At 41.5% G+C, this 20,985-nt stretch overlaps 1 protein-coding gene across 23 annotated transcripts in view; it reads left to right on the forward strand.

The window, feature by feature from the left end:
* Positions 1-20,985, forward strand: part of PITPNM2 (phosphatidylinositol transfer protein membrane associated 2) — a 545,353-nt gene that overhangs the window by 448,340 nt on the left and 76,028 nt on the right. For all 23 annotated transcript variants that reach the window (XM_063964525.1, XM_063964523.1, XM_063964527.1 and 20 more), the window contains 4 exons: positions 1,200-1,389; positions 5,016-5,135; positions 11,526-11,737; positions 18,477-18,652. In XM_063964525.1, the coding sequence (XP_063820595.1) occupies positions 1,200-1,389; positions 5,016-5,135; positions 11,526-11,737; positions 18,477-18,652 (698 nt within the window). The remainder of the gene's footprint in view (positions 1-1,199; positions 1,390-5,015; positions 5,136-11,525; positions 11,738-18,476; positions 18,653-20,985) is intronic.

The following is a 20,985-nucleotide window of genomic DNA, read 5'->3' on the forward strand; positions in this document are numbered from 1 at the left end:
ATAGAAACTATCTTTTGACAACACTATTGCGTTGTGTGCTCTTAGAAGCTTTACCTAACTTAGAAGGTATGCCACCTAGTGGCAGTTTTTAATTCCTACAAAAACAATAAGGGCAAAATAAAATGGCTGAGAAAGGTTCACCTAAGCACTTCAGGGATTTCTGTAAAATATTTTTATCAAATATAGCAGAGCAGGTACAAAAAATACATTTAAGGAATATAACGTTTAGGCCATACTATCGTAGATGTTTTGATCAAATATTCAATTTATTTTTTTCACTTGATGTAAAATGATATATCCACTTGTGTGCGTGCAAGGCTTATCCTGGCATAGAGGCCTAACCTAATTATTTTCATCATATACTAGCCATATATTGTATGCCAGTTTTGACAGCTGATAGCATTATATGTATCATTATATTTTCTCTTATCTTATGTAAATTGTAATTTATATAAATGATTCTCTTTAGTAGCAGCTGAGGTAGTAGTGGCGGGTGCTGTATTAATATTGTTTTCATTTTAGCCACACATCTAGAGCATTCTAGCAAGTTAGGTACAGAGTAGTATAACATGCACAAGGGGGGAGTGGATCTCATGGGTCAGGATGTGGTGATGTGCCCACACAGATGCATCAACAGGAGATGTTACATTTGGGTGTTTTCACTTTCTTGATGTTTGTGTAAATGCATGGCGGCCGTGTCAAATGTCTGTATTCAAGGACTAGAATCAGGGCCTAATTCAGATTTGGAAGTAAAGCCTATGGTTTGCATAGAAATCCGATATTTATGGGACTAGGCAGGTGCAAGACCCATCCTGCGCAAGTGCAGAACAGGTCTTGCCATATCGCTCACAGCCCTCTGTCAATCACAGCATGATTGACATGCTGCAGTGTTTGGGGAATGGAGCACTTTTACCCGGAGCTTTATCCGTGCTGTCATTGAATCTGCCCCTAAATGTTCACAACTAGTGTTCTTACAAAAGTCACTGGTGTCCCAGGAAACAAAATACAAAATAGATAGTAAGCTTGATTGTACAAGAACATGGTGACTAAACAACTCTGTGCACAGTGCTGTGTAAAATGTACAGTAAATATAATAATTTTTTTCCATAATGCAACAAGAGTACACATACTCCCGGTGACGAGTTGTGGCACAGAGGACTAGTGTTAGTAAATCTGACTTTTTTTTTTCTTGTCTGCAGCTTGAGTCCGTACAGTTATGACGAAGGCTGTTTGTCTAACAGCCAGGACCACATTCCCCTAGCAGCCCTGCCACTGCTGGCCACGTCCTCCCCACAGTATCTGGAAGCTGTAGCAATGGTTATTCACCGTGCCAACCAGGTTTTTTCTGAATTCATCAAGTCGCAGGAGGGCATGTCCTTCACTGGGCAGGTGAGTCAGAGGAAGATGTTCATTCTTTTTTGTAGTGTGCTGAGACCTCTCAATAACTGAAATGAGTTTCTTCTGTATAGCCAGGGCGAATATCTGGGTTTTCAAGTTTTACCAAATGAGTTCCGTTATAATCGGCTTAGTATGTTAGTTATTCTGTATATTGTTATGCTCTAAACCAGTGGTTCTCAAACTCGGTCCTCAGAACCCCAAACAGTTCACGTTTTCCAGGTCACCTATCAGGTGCACAGATGTATTCATTACTATATTTAAAAAAAAAAAAAATCCACAGGTGGAGCTAATTATTTCACTTGAGATCTGTGAGGAGACCTAAAAAACATGCATTGTTTGAGGTTCTGAGGACAGGTTTGATGCCGTAAACACTTTTGACTAGTTCACTAAACTATTTTCACTCTCCCAGATCATCGTACATTGACGCCATGGTAGATGGGTGGGTGATAAGTATTTATTAGACAGTAGGTCCCCAATGCTGAGTGTCTTGCTTCCCCTTACCAAGGTACAGTTGAATATACAGGCTAAAGAAGTGGAAATGTTGCTCAGTCCTGCATAATCTATAATGTGTAGGCCTCATTAATATAAGGCTGAGGGATTGAATCCATTATGCCAGTAGACATTTGGCAGATTGCTTTACATGACAGAATATGTTAATATCCAAGTTTGTAGAAAATAGAGCACCAAATGCAGCAGTTTTAGTACATAGGTATGTTCAGGTAAATTATCTATGCGATGAACCACTTTTTAAAGTCAACAAGTAGCAGTGCTTTAATTGTACAAAACACAACTACATACAGTGCCTTGCTAAAGTATTCACCCCCCTTTGCATTTTTCATGTTTTGTTGTCTCACAACCTGAATTAAAATGGATTGTTTGAAGGTTTGCATCATTTCATTTACAGAACATGCCTACAACTTTGAAGATGTGTTTTTTTTTATTGTGAAGCAAACAACAAATAGGACAAAATAACAGAAAATCTTCAGCGTGCATAACTATTCACCCCCCTAAAGTCAGTACTTTGTAGAGCCACCTTTTGCACCAATTACAGCTGCAAGTCGCATTGGATAAGTCTATATGAGCTTACCGCATCTTGCCACTGGGATTTTTGCCCATTCCTCAAGCCAAAACTGCTCCTTCTCCTTCATGTTGGATGGTTTCCGCTTGTGAACAGCAATCTTCAAGTCTGACCACAGATTCTCAATTGGATTGAGATCTGGGCTTTGACTAGGCCATTCCAACACATTTAAATGTTTCCCCTTAAACCACTCAAGTGTTGCTTTAGCCGTATTCTTCTGGTCATTGTCCTGCTGGAAGGTGAACCTCCGTTCCAGTCTCAAATCACAGGCAGACTGAAACAGGTTGATGCTGCCACCACTATGTTTCACTGTGGGGATGGTGTTCTTGGGGTGATGGGATGTGTTGGGTTTGCGCCAGACATAGCGTTTTCCTTGGTGACCGAAAAGTTCAATGTTAGTCTCATCTTACCTGTGCACCTTTCTCCATACATGGAGTTGTCCACATGCCTTTTGGCAAACTCAAAACGTGCCTTCGTATTTTTAACACTAAGTAATGGCTTTTTTTTCTGGCCACTCTTCCATAAAGCCCAGCTCTATGGAGTGTACGGCTTATTGTGGTCACATGCAGAGATACACCAGTCTCTGCTGTGGAACTCTGCAGCTCCTTTAGGGTTACCTTTGGTCTCTGTGCTGCCTCTCTGACAAATGCCCACCTTGCCCGGTCTGTGAGTTTTTTGGTGGCCGGCCCTCTCTTGGCAGGTTTGTTGTGGTACCATCCATGTTCTTTCCTTTAGAAGATGATGGATTTGATGGTGCTCCGGGGGAACATCAAAGATTTGGATATTTTTTTATAACCCAACCCTGACTTGTACTTCTCAACAACTTTGTCCCTGACTTGTTTGGAAAGCTCCTTGGTCTTCATGGTGTGATGTCTCTTGCTTAGTGGTGGTGCAGCCTCTGGGGCCTTTCAGAAAAGGTGAGTTTATACTGGCTGATCATGTGACACTTAGATTGCACACAGGTGGACTTCATTTCTCTAATTATGTGACTTCTGAAGGTAATTGGTTGCACCAGAACTTTTGAGGGGCTTCATAGCACAGGGGGTTAATAGATATACCAATTTTCAGATTTTTATTTATAAAATGTATTTTATATATACATTTTTCTCATTTCACTTCACCAACTTAGACTATTTTGTGCATATCCATCACATAAAATTCAGATAAAAAAAATAAAAAAAAGTACAGGTTGTAATGTAACAAAACATGTAAAAAGCCAAGGGGGTGAATAGCAAGGCACTGTAGGACATTACTTTGTTGTTGATTTTGTTAAATATAAAATTTAAATGATCATTTTTGGTATGGTTTTGTATGTAGTCCTAGCTATCACATCTGGTACTCATAAGATTACTTTTGCAATACACCTCATGGTTACCTGTTATTGTACTTGTAAGGAGGCCCGCTGTCACATGGGGCTGAGGACTAAACATTGCCAGCATTCCTAGGGAAACATGAGGGGTGATTCAGACCTGATCGCTGGGCTGCAAACTTTGCTGTCCTGCGTTCGGATTGTTGCCGCCTCCAGGGGCAGTGTAAATTCGCTGTGCAAGTGTGCGATGCCATGTGTACACAGAGCTACAAAAATCCACTTTGTGCAGTCTCTGCAGCGCAGGACTTGCTCCTACAGTGCGATGAGGACAGGCCGATCGGGGCCCTGAGCTGACATCAGACACCCTCCCTGAAAACGCTTGGACACACCTGCGTTTTTCCGGACACTCCCAGTAAACGGTCAGTTACCACCCACGAACGGCTTCCTCATGTCAATCACCTTGCAAACGCCCATGCGATCGGATTTTTCGCACCATCCCGTCGCTGATGGCCGATGCCCTTTGTTGCTGCCCGACGTGCGTGCGCATTGTGGTGCATGAGCAGTTACTAGCTGATTACCAGCAGTGATCAGGTCTGAAGCACCCCCATAGTCCTCAGTTTGCTAATTATTGGTGCTCAGGTTATGGATTTTTTTTGTTTGCTCATTGCAAACATATACTTGAGTAGTATGTTTGCCAACAAAGATTTTGGAGAAGAAAAGCATCGTCATGTTCTTTTAAGCAGCAGAAAATCAATTGCAATAACTATCGCTTTAAGAGAAAAAAGAAAGATGGAAGTAATCATCATTATAATTGCTATCAAAGTCTCTGTTGGATTTAAATCCTAAACGAATAAATCAGAATACAATATTTCAGGCACTGAGTAATTCCAGGCTTGGGAACAACGTCATAAAATGCATTAAAATAGAATCTTGGTTCTATCAAGGTGAAGTCACTAGACAAATGGTGCTAATGTCATACGGAAAATATTGCATGTGCTTTTGAAGTTTTGCTCAAATCCATTATGATATCATATGATATATAGCTCTGTTTAACCTCGTTCTCGCAATACAAAGAAAATGGGAAGAATATTTTGTGGGACATTTCTCAAGATTGTCATCTCCGGTTTGATGACGGATAGGAGCTGTTCACAGCTCACCTATTTGTTAATGACTTAAAAACTCTATGAACACCTTGAAGCTGTTTAAGTTGAAGTCCTCCTCTGTTTTTAGGTGTGTGTAGTCGGTGACTGTGTTGGAGGAATTTTGGGATTTGATGCCTTATGTTACAGCAATCAGACTGTGTCCGAGAGTCAGAACAGCAGCCGCAGAGGAAGTGTTGTGAGCGTTCAGGTATCATACGCATTTCTCTTCTAATGTTTTTATAACACAAAGCTTGGTGCTATATTTTTGCATGTTATGTTTGATAAAACATGTACATAAATCAGGCTTAGATAACATGTAGTTCTTCAGTAGTGGCTGACAGTGCATGATGCAGCATCTAGTTACACAAAACACACAAGGTCTACGTCAGCCCTATGATCATTCATGGCAGCTTATGGATTCCTATCCATATCATACATAGGATATGTCATCATTAAATACTACTGGCATAAAAAAGAAAACAATGTATGTGGAAACAGGCTACAATGGTTGTGGTAAGGGCCGGACTGGGACTAAAACTAGGCTCTGGCATGTAAAGCACATAGGCCCACCTTGATGTCAGCAACTGGCCACTGGCATAGACACCTCCCCTTACTATTGCTGACTCCTCCTACTTTTTAATGTATACATAAAAAGCATTGCCCCCCCCCCACCTTCTCTCTCAATATAAAGAGTGTGTGCCGACAGCACGCGGCAAAAAAAGGGCTAGCAAGTGGCGTGTCCACACAATAGTGTCACCAGTTCAAAATATGCTACACAATAATCCCTCTTATAACACATTATGCCACACAGTAATTCCCTGTACACATTATGCCACACAGTAGTAGTGCCTCTTTTTACACAGATATACCACTTACACATTATACCACTTACAGTAATGCCCCTTACACATTATGCTACTTACAGTAGTGCTCCTTACATATTTGACCACACATAGTAATGCCCCTTACACATTATGCCACACACAGTAATGCCTCTCTTACATGATGCTACACGGTAGTAGTGCTCCATATACACATTATGCTACACTGAAATGTCCCTTACACATTATGCCACATACAGTAATGCCCATTACCCATTAAGCCACACACAGTAATGCCCCTTATTACACGTAATGCCACACAGTAGTAGTGACCCTTATACCCTACACATTATTCCACACAAAGTAGTGCCCCTTACACATTATGCCACACACAGTAGTGCCCTTTACACATTATGCCACACAGTGCATAGCACACAGGAGCTCTGACAGCACGAGTGTACCTGTTGCATAGCATTCTACACTGCTGCACATACGCACTAATGCTTTCAGTCTGGCACCTCCTGACATCAGCAGAAAAAGTTTGTACAGTATGTGTGGCATATGCCATAGCATGCAGAGACATTTGCACACCTAAGTACTGGTGACCGTAAAAGGAATCTTCAGAGCAGTTATACTTCCAAGTGCATAAGGTTATAGCTAAGCATGATCAAATACTGTAGTCAAAGGTTATAGAAATGACTCTTCTTGTAATCTCCTTGCCTAACATTTTACAGAAATAATAACACCCTAGCTAAACAAGGTATGACGGCAAAAGGAGAGAAAAGAACTGTACAAAACATAAACCTCTAGTTTGCCTAGAAAAGCACCACCCTACAAAGATGAGGTCTAAGAACTTGATTTGAATAAATAGGAGTGCTAGCAGTGTGGGTGTGTATGGCTGTAGTGGTGGTAGTGTTAGACCTGATAAAAATGCAGATATATAATATAGAATGTAGATAAAATTAGAATAAAATGAAATATATATATATTTTTTTAATAATTCAAAAATAAATAAAATAAAAGTATTCTGAAAAATAAAATTAAAATATAATTAAAATATACAGATAAAATGGTCAAAAAAAATGTAAAAGGTATGAGGGATGTCCCTAGAAATAGTAGAATGAATGTAAGAAAGAGGATCAAACCACGTGAAGGCAGAGCTTGAGATGGTAGCTGCAAGATGATAGAGTGTGATAGTGGTGTGAAGTCATGTGGCAGTGTAAAAGGCAGGGGTTAAAGGATAAGGAAAAAGGTGGTAGAATGAGTGGAACAAATCGCGAGTGGAGGCGGAGGGTGCCAGGGCCAATCGGGTGAAGATTAGCACTGTAGGGATAAAGTGGGGTAGCTGAAAAGGACTGGTGTATGATGTGGAGACAGAGGGATCGGAGTGCTGCACCACTTGAGAGGGGTGCTGTGTGGGTAAGAGATCAGAGTGTGTCCGGTAGGTGCTGGGGAAGAGGTAACCGCTCAAGGATCAGATGCTTGAGAGGGAAAGAGAGTGGACTGGAGCAACGTGGAGCGGTGCAGCGTGAGACGGAATGTGTATGAGAGTAGGAAAGGAGATGACGGGTGGAGGGAAGGAAGGGGACATGGAGCCTAATTCAGACCTGCTCGTAGCCCTGCAAAATTTTGAAGTGCTACGATCAGGCACACTGATATGCGGGGAGACGCCCAGCACAGGGCTACTCCGCCCCTCATGTCATGCCCCCCCCCCCCCCCCCGCAGAAGTATTGCACAGCTGCAATGCTTTTGCACTTCAGGAGTAGCTCGTCGCTGCCCGGGTCGCAGCGACTGCTCGTGACATCACACAGCCGCTGCGGCCCGCTCCCCACACGGTCCGACCACGCCTGCGTTGGCCGGACGCGCCCACAAAACGGCGGCCAAGCCGCAACCGTGACGTCCCCTCCCGCCCAGCGACCGCCTCTGCCTGTCAATCAAGCAGAGGCAATCGCTATGCAACGACAACCGTCGGCTGTCAGCCATGTGCACTTCTGACCTGATCGTTGCGCTGCGATGAACGGCAGCGAGCGATCAGGTCAGAAAGACCCCCATGGAGAGAGGAGGGAGGAACGGTGCAGGGGTAAAGAGGGGGAGGAGTCACAGACTGGAGCTACGTGGAGCCTGAATTGGACATTGTAGGTGGATTTAAAAAAAGGGGACATGAAGATCAAGGGAGAGTCCGGAGAAGTGTGGATGTGAGAGACGGGAAGGAGGAGGAAAGAAGGCAGTAAATGCATGTGAATATAACACTTAACACCGGACTTGATGCTGCCCACGCCAAGACAGGTATAAAACCTGCCACATGTTCTCACCTCGGCTCCTCATGCCAGTGACTGTGTCTCACCAAATAGAAATACGGAAACAAATAATCTTTTGTGGCTTTGGTTTTGTCAGTGAATATCCTGCTCACAAATGCATTACATTAGTCAAAGCAGATTCCATTATACCATAGTAGCACTATGGAAAATAAACATCAACTTGCTGATTTCTCTCCTTAATTCCAAGAGTCATTCTGCCTGATCACTTGGGATCAGTTCACATTAAGAAACTCATCAAATCTTTGCCATGTAGATGCTTTAGATATTGTAGTTGAATTCTCAGTCGCCCTGTATTTGTAGAGCCTGTTTGGGAATAAGTTCTGCTTCTGAAGAAAAACCTCATTATGCTATGATCAGCTTAGATGGTAATGGGGTTTCCTAGCAAGCGGTCTATTTACTATGAATGGGAGGCATATTTGATTAAGCAGAAACATACCTAAGAGCAGCAATCTGTTTCCCCTGGCTGTGATGTAGCTGGAAATGCTGAAATGTACATTATAAGCCCTATGGGTGACCTGAGCACGGAGTATCTGTGCAATGAAGCCACTTCTCAGACATTCCTGCAGTGTCTCTGTGCATTAGGATTACAGCAAGCATAGCACAATGCAGGTGGGTATGCAGCTAAAATACCGTCCATCGGGATCCCGGCTGTCTCAATAGTGATGCTGGGATCCCGATGGGTACTATATCACTGCCTGAATACCGGCAAAGTAGGTGATTCCCCACAGAGGGAGAATAGAATCTGTGACAAATGAAGCTCACCGCCGAGCCCGCAGCGTGGCAGTCACAGCGAGCCCACAAGGAACTTTGTTGCGCTCACCCACCTGCCGGCATTCTGGCGCACGGGATGCCAGTGTCGTTATACTGACATTTGGCATATCATACTGTTCCTTGCATGTGTGTGCTGGACCATTCCATGTGACTCCCGTTAAAAATGAAGCTGAAATTCAACATTTTTAAAAAATCTGACAACATTATATGGGGTAGGTAGTCATAATTAATGCAGAACAAATGTACTCTTAGTAGTTCAGTTTTATATGCGTGACTCATTTTACAACAGAATGGATATAGGAACTGAGGGATCGTGTATATTTATTTAAACCTTGCTCTCCTAATTATTTTTACAATATGATTGTTATACTACAGTATATACTTATAAGACCCTAAACTTATGATTGACACACAAACAAAAAACTGATTGTTAACCAAACTATACTTAAAATAAGTTTTGACATGTGACTCAAGTTACATATGAACGTAACTCGCGTTACATTTCTATCCCCAGTCACAGGGCTCTGATACAAATTACTCAATCCTGTAAATTCCACGCGAGTTAATCAATGTACTGTATGCCTGTTTATCTTCCTGGTTAACAGTGAAGATGTATAAATTATTTCATCTGGTGATGATGGTCATTTCCAGTTGCTGCCAGCTTGCTCTATGTGCTCACTAAGTGTTCACCATCTCTTAGCCGTTTTTGCATCCACTTCAACAACTTCCATATATGTTCAGTGTTTACACACATGGGAAATCGATAATTATATTGATTTTCAACACCGTATACTATGATTTTTTTACGACATCCATACATACTAAAATGTTAGCAGTTATGTGAAATTTAATTTTAATTTATTGTGTCCATGTGTGGATCGTTGGGTCGACAGTAACTAGGTCGGCTACTATTGGTTGACAGTGACTAGGTAGAAACCTGAGGTAGGTCGATACAGTCATTAGGTCAACATGGAGAAGATCGACATTGGTTTTTATTTTATTTTTTTAAACTAAAATTGTATAATTTTCTTTGCAAAGTGACCGTGAACCCCAATTAGTGCACCGTGTCCCCTCGCATGGCTCGGTTACTATTTCCTCTCATAGTCCACATGGATCGTAAAATATGAAAAACTTCAAAAAATTCAAACAAAAATGTGAAAAACTAATGTTGACACCTTTGCCATGTCGACCTAATGCATGTCAGTTAATAGTGCTAGACCTAATGAGTGTTCACCTAAGTGTTGTCAACCTAAAGACCGGATACCATTGTCTCCTATGTTTCATGGAAAGACCCTGCTGTGTTTTCTATACATTACATGTTATTGTAATCAACAATAAAAAAAATATTTTGTGAATACACATAAAAACAAATTGAGTCGCTCAGTCAATTCATGAGTACTGTAGCAACCGGTGCCTCGGAGTGCTGGTGTAACTGTGAACCAGAAAATATAAAGAAATCCTATCCTTCCAATCGCCACCAGCATGAAGACATCATAAAACTGCACCTGATCTAGTAATAAAAAAGGCAGACGTCACAGATGCAAATATATGGAAAGTTGTTCACAGCTTGCTTCTGCTGATCGTAATGCAAATACATTAGAAGATTTGTTTTAACAAAATATGTCTGTAAGGAATATGCATCTGTTAGCAAAGGAAGTAGTAACAAAGGACAAGGGGCCATAAATTGGGAGAAGGAGGAAGTTCTAGTACACCATGAGCAAACTGTATGATGGTCAGTCTTTTTCATCCCTGTAAGGATAACTTTGCATCGGTCATACTGTGTGTTTTATTTTGCCTTCCTCTGGATCAGTGCAACACGTGATGGTAACAATGGAAGTAAGCGCTTAGTGCGCTAATTATGAGACACTGAATCACGGTTAAAAATACCTATCTATTATTATGTTTTAATTTTGTTATTTTTTGTTTCTCTAATTACTAGCAGAATATACATACTGTTTTGTAATAAAATAATTGTTTTATATCCTCACGGACAGCGCTTCTATTTTCTACTATATACAACACGTGATGAACCTATGCATTTTTTCAACCTCATTAACTATTATATTGCCCTGATTAACCTCTCTATCCATCTGTGCCCATAAACAGGCTTAACATTACTTAGTTTTCTTTATCATACTTTACGGCCATTTTACAGCTGTTTCCTCATGATTTTAGTACATACTTGATAACTTTTGCAGGGAGGCCTATCAGAAATATGTCTGGGGACAATTCAAGTGAGAGAAGCAGGGGTTTGCTACGAATTTCATCATTGCGTCCTTGCGTCTGGCTTTGTTTGCCACAGTTTGCTGCATTACTGCTCGGTGAGGACCGTGATTAAGTGATCTCGAGCACATTGAGTCCTCATACCCTTTTCCTAGCCCATTTCACAGGAGAGGTTGGTGGCATGCTGAAGAGTAACCCATTGTACAGAGAACCAGCAGAACTACCTCAAATTCAGGCGTCTCCCAGAAGTTTACTCTTCATCAGGATTATGCTCTTCTCAGAGCCACCATCAAGGGAAGATTAGATTAATAGTCCTGAAAGCTAATTCCTTATTGCAGCGATATATGGTAATGAGAGTGATGATTTTCAAGATCCACTTGACCACCAATGATAATGAGTAACCAAATCCATTAAGGCAAATCACAGATCATTTACTACTCATATCTGACATACTTTTTATTCCAGGACACAGACCTCCTGTCTCCAGGCATCAGCGTCAACAACAGTTACTGCTCCAGCAGTACAAACTTGGAGACCAGTCGTCACTTGAGCCGGAGTAATATCGACATACCTCGGAGCAATGGTGAAGATCCAAAGAGACAACTGCCACGTAAGAGAAGTGATTCCTCAACATATGAGCTGGACACCATCAAACAGCATCAAGCTTTCCTCTCTAGGTATGTGATTATACCTCTGACAGGTGATAGTGGCTGTGGCCTTGGTAGAGATAAGTAAATGTAGATTATTGCAGTTTTGATTATTTTTTTTTATGTACAATTTATTTTCAAATGTTGTCATGTTCTAATCCTTTTTATACCAGAACAGAAAGTTGACATAGTTTTGTGGCACACATATTAGAAAAGACCATTGTGATGGATAAAAATGCATTTATGAAAGTGTGGCCCTATTGTTTGCCTAATAGATAAATTAAGTCTAACAATTTAGCAGAATAGGTAAGAATGTTACAGTATTTTTTTCAGCCAATAATTTATTATACCTTCCTCTGCCTCGATCTCCTCTTTGACTTTGTAACCATTTTATATATATATATATATACATATACATAATTTAGTAACAACTTACGTGCCCTCTTCACTCTTCTTAACAGCAGTGTATAGAATAGTTACATCAACTGTTCCAGACATGATTGTAAAATATTAAAAATTATATGAGGACTAGCTGGGACCATATATATCAGACAGGTATTGGGAAAATTCCTCGTTCTGCCGATGCATGGGTATCGTAGAAATCCAACGTGTTGGAAAGCCTCGACTCATCAATTCCGACCCAAAATGATCGACATTAGAGTAGTATTTTTAACATGTAATATTTTGCCGATTCCTCCATCAGATCGTTTATGATGATTGCAGTTTTGATTGCCTATCAGCATTATCAGAATGCGGAATTCGCCCATATATGTATGAGCCCCATAACACTGCTCTTTTTCTCAAATATACTGTATTGTTTGGTATTTTAATTACTAGAGTGAATTTTATTTTCCTTCTGATTAAGAGGACATTTTATTATCCCTATTTTGGCTTCTCTTTCACTATAGAGTTACATATCATCTCTATCCGCACCATCACTACCTGAGGCCTAGATCTTGTTGGTTTCTTCTCTATTCATTCAGCAACCGCCTTATTTTTAGGCTTCAGTGCATCATAGGACAGTCATGGATTTTGCTACTGGAAGTGTAATGCTCTGCTAAATTCTGATCTAAAACCAAAAATAAATGGGTGTGAGTCAGCACAACACCAAGAAACAACTACCACCAGCATACAAAGAGATGTTTTCCGCAAATATTACCAGAAATAGGTTAGTACTGTAGTTGGTTTCTTAGGAGCTAGATCTTTATTGTATCATGTTTTTCATAATGTTGAATCACATAAAATAAAACATAAATAACAATAATATAGTGTAGTAATTTCAATAAAAGTGATTCACACAAGTTACAGTATATAAATGACAATGTGTGGATATTATTCCCAATAACCAATATATAGAGATCACTCCACTCAATTGGACAGCCGCTTAACACAAAAAGGATAATTACTTCAAGAAGGTTTTTTTTGTCCTAGCTGTATCCATACTATTTGCCATAAATTCTCAGTACATCCTACGGTGTTGTACTAGTTCCCTTTCCCTTTTCACATATCCATGAGAACAACGTAATTCATCATATATGGATACATCTGGGACAAAGACACATCATTAAAGTGATGATGCATGCTTTTTGCATAAGAAGCTGTCCAATTGAATGGAGCGATCCGTCTGTAGCCGCGACGTAACCAGGCGACCTCTGTCGCTGGGCAATGTCGCGCACGTGCACAGCGGCCACCGTGCATGCGCATTCCGCACCAGTTTGCACCGCAGCGAAAAACCGCTGCGTGCGAACGGGTCGGAATGACCCCCAATATCCACAGAATGTAATTTACATACACCAATATAAATTACTACAATATAATATGTTTTCTTTTATGTGGTTCAACATTATAAGAAACATGGTACAATCAAGATCTAGCACCTGAGAAGACGACTACTAAACTCTTTCTGGTACATTCTTAGACTTCATTTATCTGTGAGGCGAACAATAGGACAGCTTGGTATATTAATCTTTTAACAGTTATTTGGAATATTTATGTATAATTTTATTGCTAGGAAGCAGGTGCTTGTTATGAACTGAGCAAATCTCCAGATTACAGCAGTGTTCCAGTTCTTTGCTTAATATATAGGGCAACACTAGCCTGTATTACATTCAGCCCTTCTTCATCTGTGTTGCTTATCTCTGGGACTCCAAACCCTCTACCTCAGCAGAGATGCAGTAAACTAAACCGTTCCAAATGCGGCTGTGATATGAGCCATGTTATTTCATATTAATATATATTACTATATATATATATGTATATATATATATATTTAGCATTTTCTTATCGCATAATAGAGTTACGATCATCAGGGTGTCATTGTTTTTGTTTTCTCCATTGTGTGCATCAAACACATTATTCAATGTGTTGTTCGTGTTAAACATTTTGATTGTTGCATATTCAGGGTACTCTGCAATACATAGTTATAAATCATTACTAGAAATACAGAATACTTAAATAATTATTGTGCAGATATTTAAATATACGTGACTATATGTAAAGTTGAAAATAAAAGGTGAGTACTTCAGTCAAATCATCAGCTGAAATATAGTAATTTATATGAATGTAGGTTGACTTACTGTACTGCTAGTGAGATTATGAGTAGCTCAGCAAGAGCATTCACTAGTGTTCTGCTGAATGAGTAGCATGTCCTTGGAATAAGTGTTCTGCACATGAAGTTGAGTAAACTTTAAGGGAGATTTATATTGATACACTTTCCATAGATATTAAGACACAGATTAGGAATTGATTCCATGTTTCTATGTGACTGCTTGGTTAGAGACACAGTTATTGCTGGAGAACCCCCTATTCCTTTAAAATGATATATATTTATTCTTTGATAACAGTAGACCTGTCTTTTTTCCTTTCCTATACCCATTACCTTCCTCTTTCCTCCTTTCCTTGTAGTACCTATCCCCTCCTTTATCTCTTTTACGCTTATATTGTTTGTCCCGAACATGTCTGTATGTTGTAATGCTGTTGGAACTGGTTACACAGGTTGGTTTTGTCTTTCAAATCCTAACATAGGTGTCGGAACAGGGGGAGCCCCCCCAAGAAAAGAATATTTGAGTGGCGGCAATGTACTGGGTGACTGGGCACAGTGTGGCCTTAATCTAGATTTACCACGGGCAGTATCAGGATGGAGATACAGTAATCCCCTTTCTGGCCTGTCCACCTCCTCCCTCCCCTCAGCCCTCCGCCATCCTCCCAAGGCCTTCCTCCACCTTGCAACCAGCTCCAACCCCTACTGTGTATGTTTATTTACTGTGAGCTGGCCCCTCCTTTGGGACCAGCCCTGTGCCCTTCTCACCTCCCACTTCATATGTTCCTCCCCTCTTCCCGCTCAGATCCCCCTTCGTCCTCTCCCAAAGATAAATAAATAGAGATATCTATATAACTCTAGATATATCTCTGTCAGGTGGGTAGTGTGGCGGGTAAGTCCAGCTGCACCTGAGGGAGCGACATTCAGCAAGTTAGGAGTGCCAAAATTAAATTAAAACTTGGACCTACTGTACAGTCTAGAAACGTTGTGGCACCCCTGACTCCTAGTAACATCAATATTACATTGTCTAGATTTGTTATGTCACGTGTATTGTTTTTGACATACTCTTCATTCTGCTATCTGTTTCCTTGCTTATCTCAATAATAAAAATCTTTAATTTAAACAAAATGAAAATAAATAGTAAGGTCGGTATTTAGTAACTTGCAATGTGATCATATCAGGTTTCTGTGCTTTGTTTTGCTTGATTGTAAACTAAATAATTTTCTAAATGCTTAACCATACATCATAGCACATGGTTTTAAATTGTAAGGCTTTAAACTGTCATCCTAAGGGGTATATGCAATTAGCGGCGAATCGCGGCAAATTAACGGCCGTTTTTCAATTCGACACAATTCGACAGTCTAATTTCGGCAAGTGGGTGCCGAAATTGACCATATGCAATAAAAAACGGATTCGACAGTCCCGCTGCCGAAAAACGGCCGATTTGACGGATTTGTTCCGTTTTTTTAAAAACGGGAAAAAACACGGAAAAAAATGGCGTGGGGTCCCCCCTCCAAAGCATAACCAGCCTCGGGCTCTTCGAGCTGGTCCTGGTTCTAAAAATCCGGGGGGAAAATGGACAGGGGATCCCCCGTATTTTTAAAACCAGCACCGGGCTCTGCGCCTGGTGCTGGTGCAAAAAATACGGGGGACAAAAAGAGTAGGGGTCCCCCGTATTTTTTACACCAGCATCGGGCTCCACTAGCTGGACAGATAATGCCACAGCCGGGGGTCACTTTTATACAGTGCCCTGCGGCCGTGGCATTAAATATCCAACTAGTGACCCCTGGCCGGGGTACCCTGGGGGAGTGGGGACCCCTTCAATCAAGGGGTCCCCCCCCCCAGCCACCCAAGGGCCAGGGGTGAAGCCCGAGGCTGTCCCCCCCATCCAAGGGCTGCGGATGGGAGGCTGATAGCCTTGAGAAAATTTAAAGAATATTGTTTTTTTCCTGTAGTACTACAAGTCCCAGCAAGCCTCCCCCGCAAGCTGGTACTTGGAGAACCACAAGTACCAGCATGCGGGAGAAAAACGGGCCCACTGGTACCTGTAGTACTACTGGAAAAAAAATACCCAAATAAAAACAGGAGACACACACCTTGAGAGTAAAACTTTATTGCACACCTGCCGACACACACATACTTACCTATGTTGACCCGCCGACTGCCACGTCTCCTGATCCGACGATCCGGGGTACCTGTGAATCAAATTATACTCACCTCAAACCAGTGTCCAGATATAAATCCTCGTACTTGGCAAAAAAAGAAAACGAACAGCCGAACCAGCGGACTGAAAGGGGTCCCATGTTTACACATGAGACCCCTTTCCCCGAATGCCGGGACACCACGTGACTGCTGTCACCGAGGTCCCTTCTGCCAATCAGCGAGCACAACGTCCTGGCACTCACCTGATTGGCTGCACGTCTGAGCTGTCAGACAGCGCCTCGCAAAGCCTCTCCATTATACTCAATGGTGGGAACTTTGCGTCAGCGGTGAGGTCACCCGCGGTCAGCGGCTGACCGCGGGTAACCCCACCGCTACCCGCAAAATTCCCACCATTGAAAGTAATGGAGAGGCTTTGCGATGCGCTGTCTGAGGTCACACGCGCATACAGCCAATCAGGTGAGTGCAACGAAGTAGCGCTTCCTGATTGGCTGAAGGGACCTCGGTGACAGGAGTCACGTGGTGTCCCGGCATTCGGGGAAAGGGGTCTCATGTGTAAACATGGGACCCCTTTCAGTCCAGTCCGCTGGTTCGGCTGTTCGTTTTCTTTTTTTGCCAAGTACGAGGATTTATATCTGGACACTGGATTGAGGCGAGTATAATTTGATTCACAGGTACCCCGGATCGTCGGATCAGGAGACGTGGTAGTCGGCGGGTCAACATAGGTAAGTATGTGTGTGTCGGCAGGTGTGCAATAAAGTTTTACTCTCAAGGTGTGTGTCTCCTGTTTTTATTTGGGTATTTTTTCTCCAGTAGTACTACAGGTACCAGCGGGCCCGTTTTTCTCCCGCATGCTGGTACTTGTGGTTCTCCAAGTACCAGCTTGCGGGGGAGGCTTGCTGGGACTTGTAGTACTACAGGAAAAAACAATATTCTTTAAATTTTCTCAAGGCTATCAGCCTCCCATCCGCAGCCCTTGGATGGGGGGGACAGCCTCGGGCTTCACCCCTGGCCCTTGGGTGGCTGGGGGGGGGGACCCCTTGATTGAAGGGGTCCCCACTCCCCCAGGGTACCCCGGCCAGGGGTGACTAGTTGGATATTTAATGCCACGGCCGCAGGGCGCTGTATAAAAGTGACCCCCGGCTGTGGCATTATCTGTCCAGCTAGTGGAGCCCGATGCTGGTGTAAAAAATACGGGGGACCCCTACTCTTTTTGTCCCCCATATTTTTTGCACCAGCACCAGGCGCAGAGCCCGGTGCTGGTTTTAAAAATACGGGGGATCACCTGTCCATTTTTCCCCCGGATTTTTAGAACCAGGACCGGCTCGAAGAGCCCGAGGCTGGTTATGCTTTGGAGGGGGGACCCCACGCCATTTTTTTCCGGGATTTTACCATTCCATCTAAAAAGTAAAAAAAAAAAAAAAAAAAAAGTAAAAAAAATATATAAATAATACTTGTGCCTCCCAAAAAGACAAACCAAGTACCTAATCCCTTCTAATATAAATAGATATGCTATTACCAATAAAAAAAACACCCAAAAAAACATGTTTTAAATTTTTTTTATTAGATTCACCCACCAAAGTGTGGCGGATTGAAAATGACGAATTTACTGTCTAAAAGCACTGTTGTCGAATTTCCAAACTTCAATTGAATATACTTTTGTCGAATTGCCGCATTTGTACCATTGCAGAAAAGTCGAATTTGACAAATGTCGAATTTCAAAAGTCCGTTTTTTTGACGGAAAGTACTGAATTGCATTGTCGATTTTTTTTTTTTTTTTGGCGAAAAAGTCCCGTCTTTCGACAATTTCGGGAATTCGACCGCAATTGCATATACCCCTAAATCTTCAGCATGGGAGGTATACAAACCATCTCATGCCTGGGATAAACACAGGTCCTCAGAATGAACAACTAATATGTGACTGAACTTCCAAGCAGGTAATATAAGGCATAAGTTTCTTGTGACATTTGTAATAATGTAATCATGCACCTCATCTTTCACTGCATATATTGCCTTGAAGTCTGCTTGTTTTACACCCTTAAAGAACATCTTTGCCTGTTTTCATTGCAGTTTACACTCAAGCGTCCTCAGAAATGATCCAGGCTCCCGAAGATCTAGCAGCTCCACAATGCTGGATGGAGGCAGTATTGGAAAGTTTGACTTTGAGATCACTGATTTCTTCATGTTTGGATCGCCTCTTGGACTGGTTCTGGCTTTAAGGAAAACCGTGATTCCTGCTCTCGACAGTAAGTGTAAGATAAGAAGAGTGGACTGTTCAGTCATTAAAGGTTACATTGAAACTTTTACATTGCTAGACAGCGTGGTAGTAAGCAATATAATGTTTAGACTTAGTATATGTTTTATATTTGATGAGATGCACAACAGAAATCAAGGACTTACTGAGAAATGCTGTACAGGGCTATATATGTACAGATCATATATAGCAAAGAACGGTCATAGAGTTATAGAAGTCGTATGTACCAGCAATGTTACATTTATGAAAACTGTAAGGGCCAGTATGTTAAATTCCCTAAGTGACGTTACACACCCAGTCCACACTGTATTTCAGATAGACAAATAGGTGAATGGATTCTCCTCAGACTTGCGCACGCACACACACACACACACACACACACACACACACACACACACACACACACTTGAATTTTATGAAAATTGCTAAAGTATAAAACATAGCACTGTAAACCAATCTTGTCATTATAGTAGAGCTCACTAATGGCTTTAATCTTGAAAAACTGTTCCATTTCAGCAATTTGGATTGCTTTTTACTATGACAGCTATTTGTTTGTTGCTTTAATCTTTTGTTTCATTGGATGGATACACTTGAAACTTTATCATTCCTGACACTTAATCCCATATTTCAAGGCAATTAGAAAGTTCTACAAGAACTACAAGAGCTTTTACCTGTAAATCTAGGTACAGTATGGTGAAGGAGCAGTACGCTAGCTCATGTAGATTTTATGCACAGTGAAACTTTGAAAAAAACCTTCTCATTCAGAAAACCCCAAATCACTAGCATTCTGGATAATAGGCCCCATTACAAAATTTAACCTGATTGTGTGTGTGTGTGTGTGTGTGTGTGTGTGTGTGTGTGTGTGTGTGTGTGTGTGTGTGTCCATGTGACAGGGAATAAAGATTGTAAGCTCTACTGGGGCAGGGTCTAGCAGCTATATAGCCAAAACCGAAGCGGACAGCTCTACTGGGGCAGGGTCTAGCAGCTATATAGCCAAAACAAAAGCGGACCCTGCAACAGCTATTACATTTGGGCCAGATAAGCATCTGCCAGTTAAGCCAAGTGTCTGAATCAGTAGGCTTCTCGTAGTGACGTAGTCTATTGAGTAAATTATAGTACTCTCAGGCAGGTAGCAAACATCTACCAATCAGATTTATGGACATGCCCGAAAATTATCAAAAAATATGTTATTAAGTACGGTTCATGTAACCCATTTCTGGCCTTGAGCATACTTACCCACTTATTGAATCTCCTCTCTGGGAGACATGGTATAAATGGGTCCTCACGGCAGGAGATGAGGCTGTGATCACACAGTTTGTATACCCCAATCCCCACTGCTGGGGGCCATATACATTCCGGGAGAGGAGGAGGAGGGGAGTGAGTAATGGGTTCATCATATAGCTAGCCATACACTCTTCTAGAAAAGCATGTAAGTGGACCTGACTATACCTTATTTAACTGTAATATTATATCATAATTGCATATAGTAGATATTTGTTTCACAGATGTTAACATTTTAAATAATTATTCTTTTATTTATAAATCGTTAACCTATTCCACAGCACTATATGTGGTGACAGTATCAGATAGTAAAGCAATCCAGGGACAGAATGAAGGAAGAATTGCCGCATCACACCCCTCACATTGTGACTCATCTATGCCAGTGTATAGTAATCCTCATTAATGTCATATTCTGGATTTTATGGATGTTACAGTCAGCCATTTATATTTAATTGGTGCTGCCTGGCCACTGGCTTACTGTTTAAGGGCCTTAATATAGACACCCTTGGTGCTCTCTACTGACTCCCATAATGATGGCTTGTCTCACCCAGGAATCTGCACAGGAGGCAGCTGCTAGTGCCGTATATTTTGTTTGCCTTCCCCAGGAACCTGCATGTACTGTATTATGCTGTTCTCCTGCAGGTTCCAGTTGAATTCTTTATATTGTTAATTCAGTAGTGCGAGGTAGATAGTTTCAGATGTCCCTGGAACGAACATGTAGTACCAGGGTAAGATATATAGGGGTATATGCAATTGCGGTCGAATTCCCGAAATTGTCGAATTTCGGGTCATTTTCGACCAAAAAAAAAAATCGCCTATGCAATTCAGTGCTTTCCGACCAAAAAAACGGACTTTCAAAATTCGACTTTTTGAAATTCGAATTTTTGCAAATTCGACTTTTCTGCAATGATACAAGTGCTGCAATTCGACCAAAGCATATTCAATTCAAGTTTGGAAATTCGACAGCAGGGCTTTTAGACAGCAAATTCGTCATTTTCAATCCGCCACACTTTGGAGGGTGAAAACAAATAAAAAAATTTTAAA

Source organism: Pseudophryne corroboree, chromosome 1 (assembly GCF_028390025.1).
Source record: "Pseudophryne corroboree isolate aPseCor3 chromosome 1, aPseCor3.hap2, whole genome shotgun sequence".
NCBI lineage: Eukaryota > Metazoa > Chordata > Amphibia > Anura > Myobatrachidae > Pseudophryne > Pseudophryne corroboree.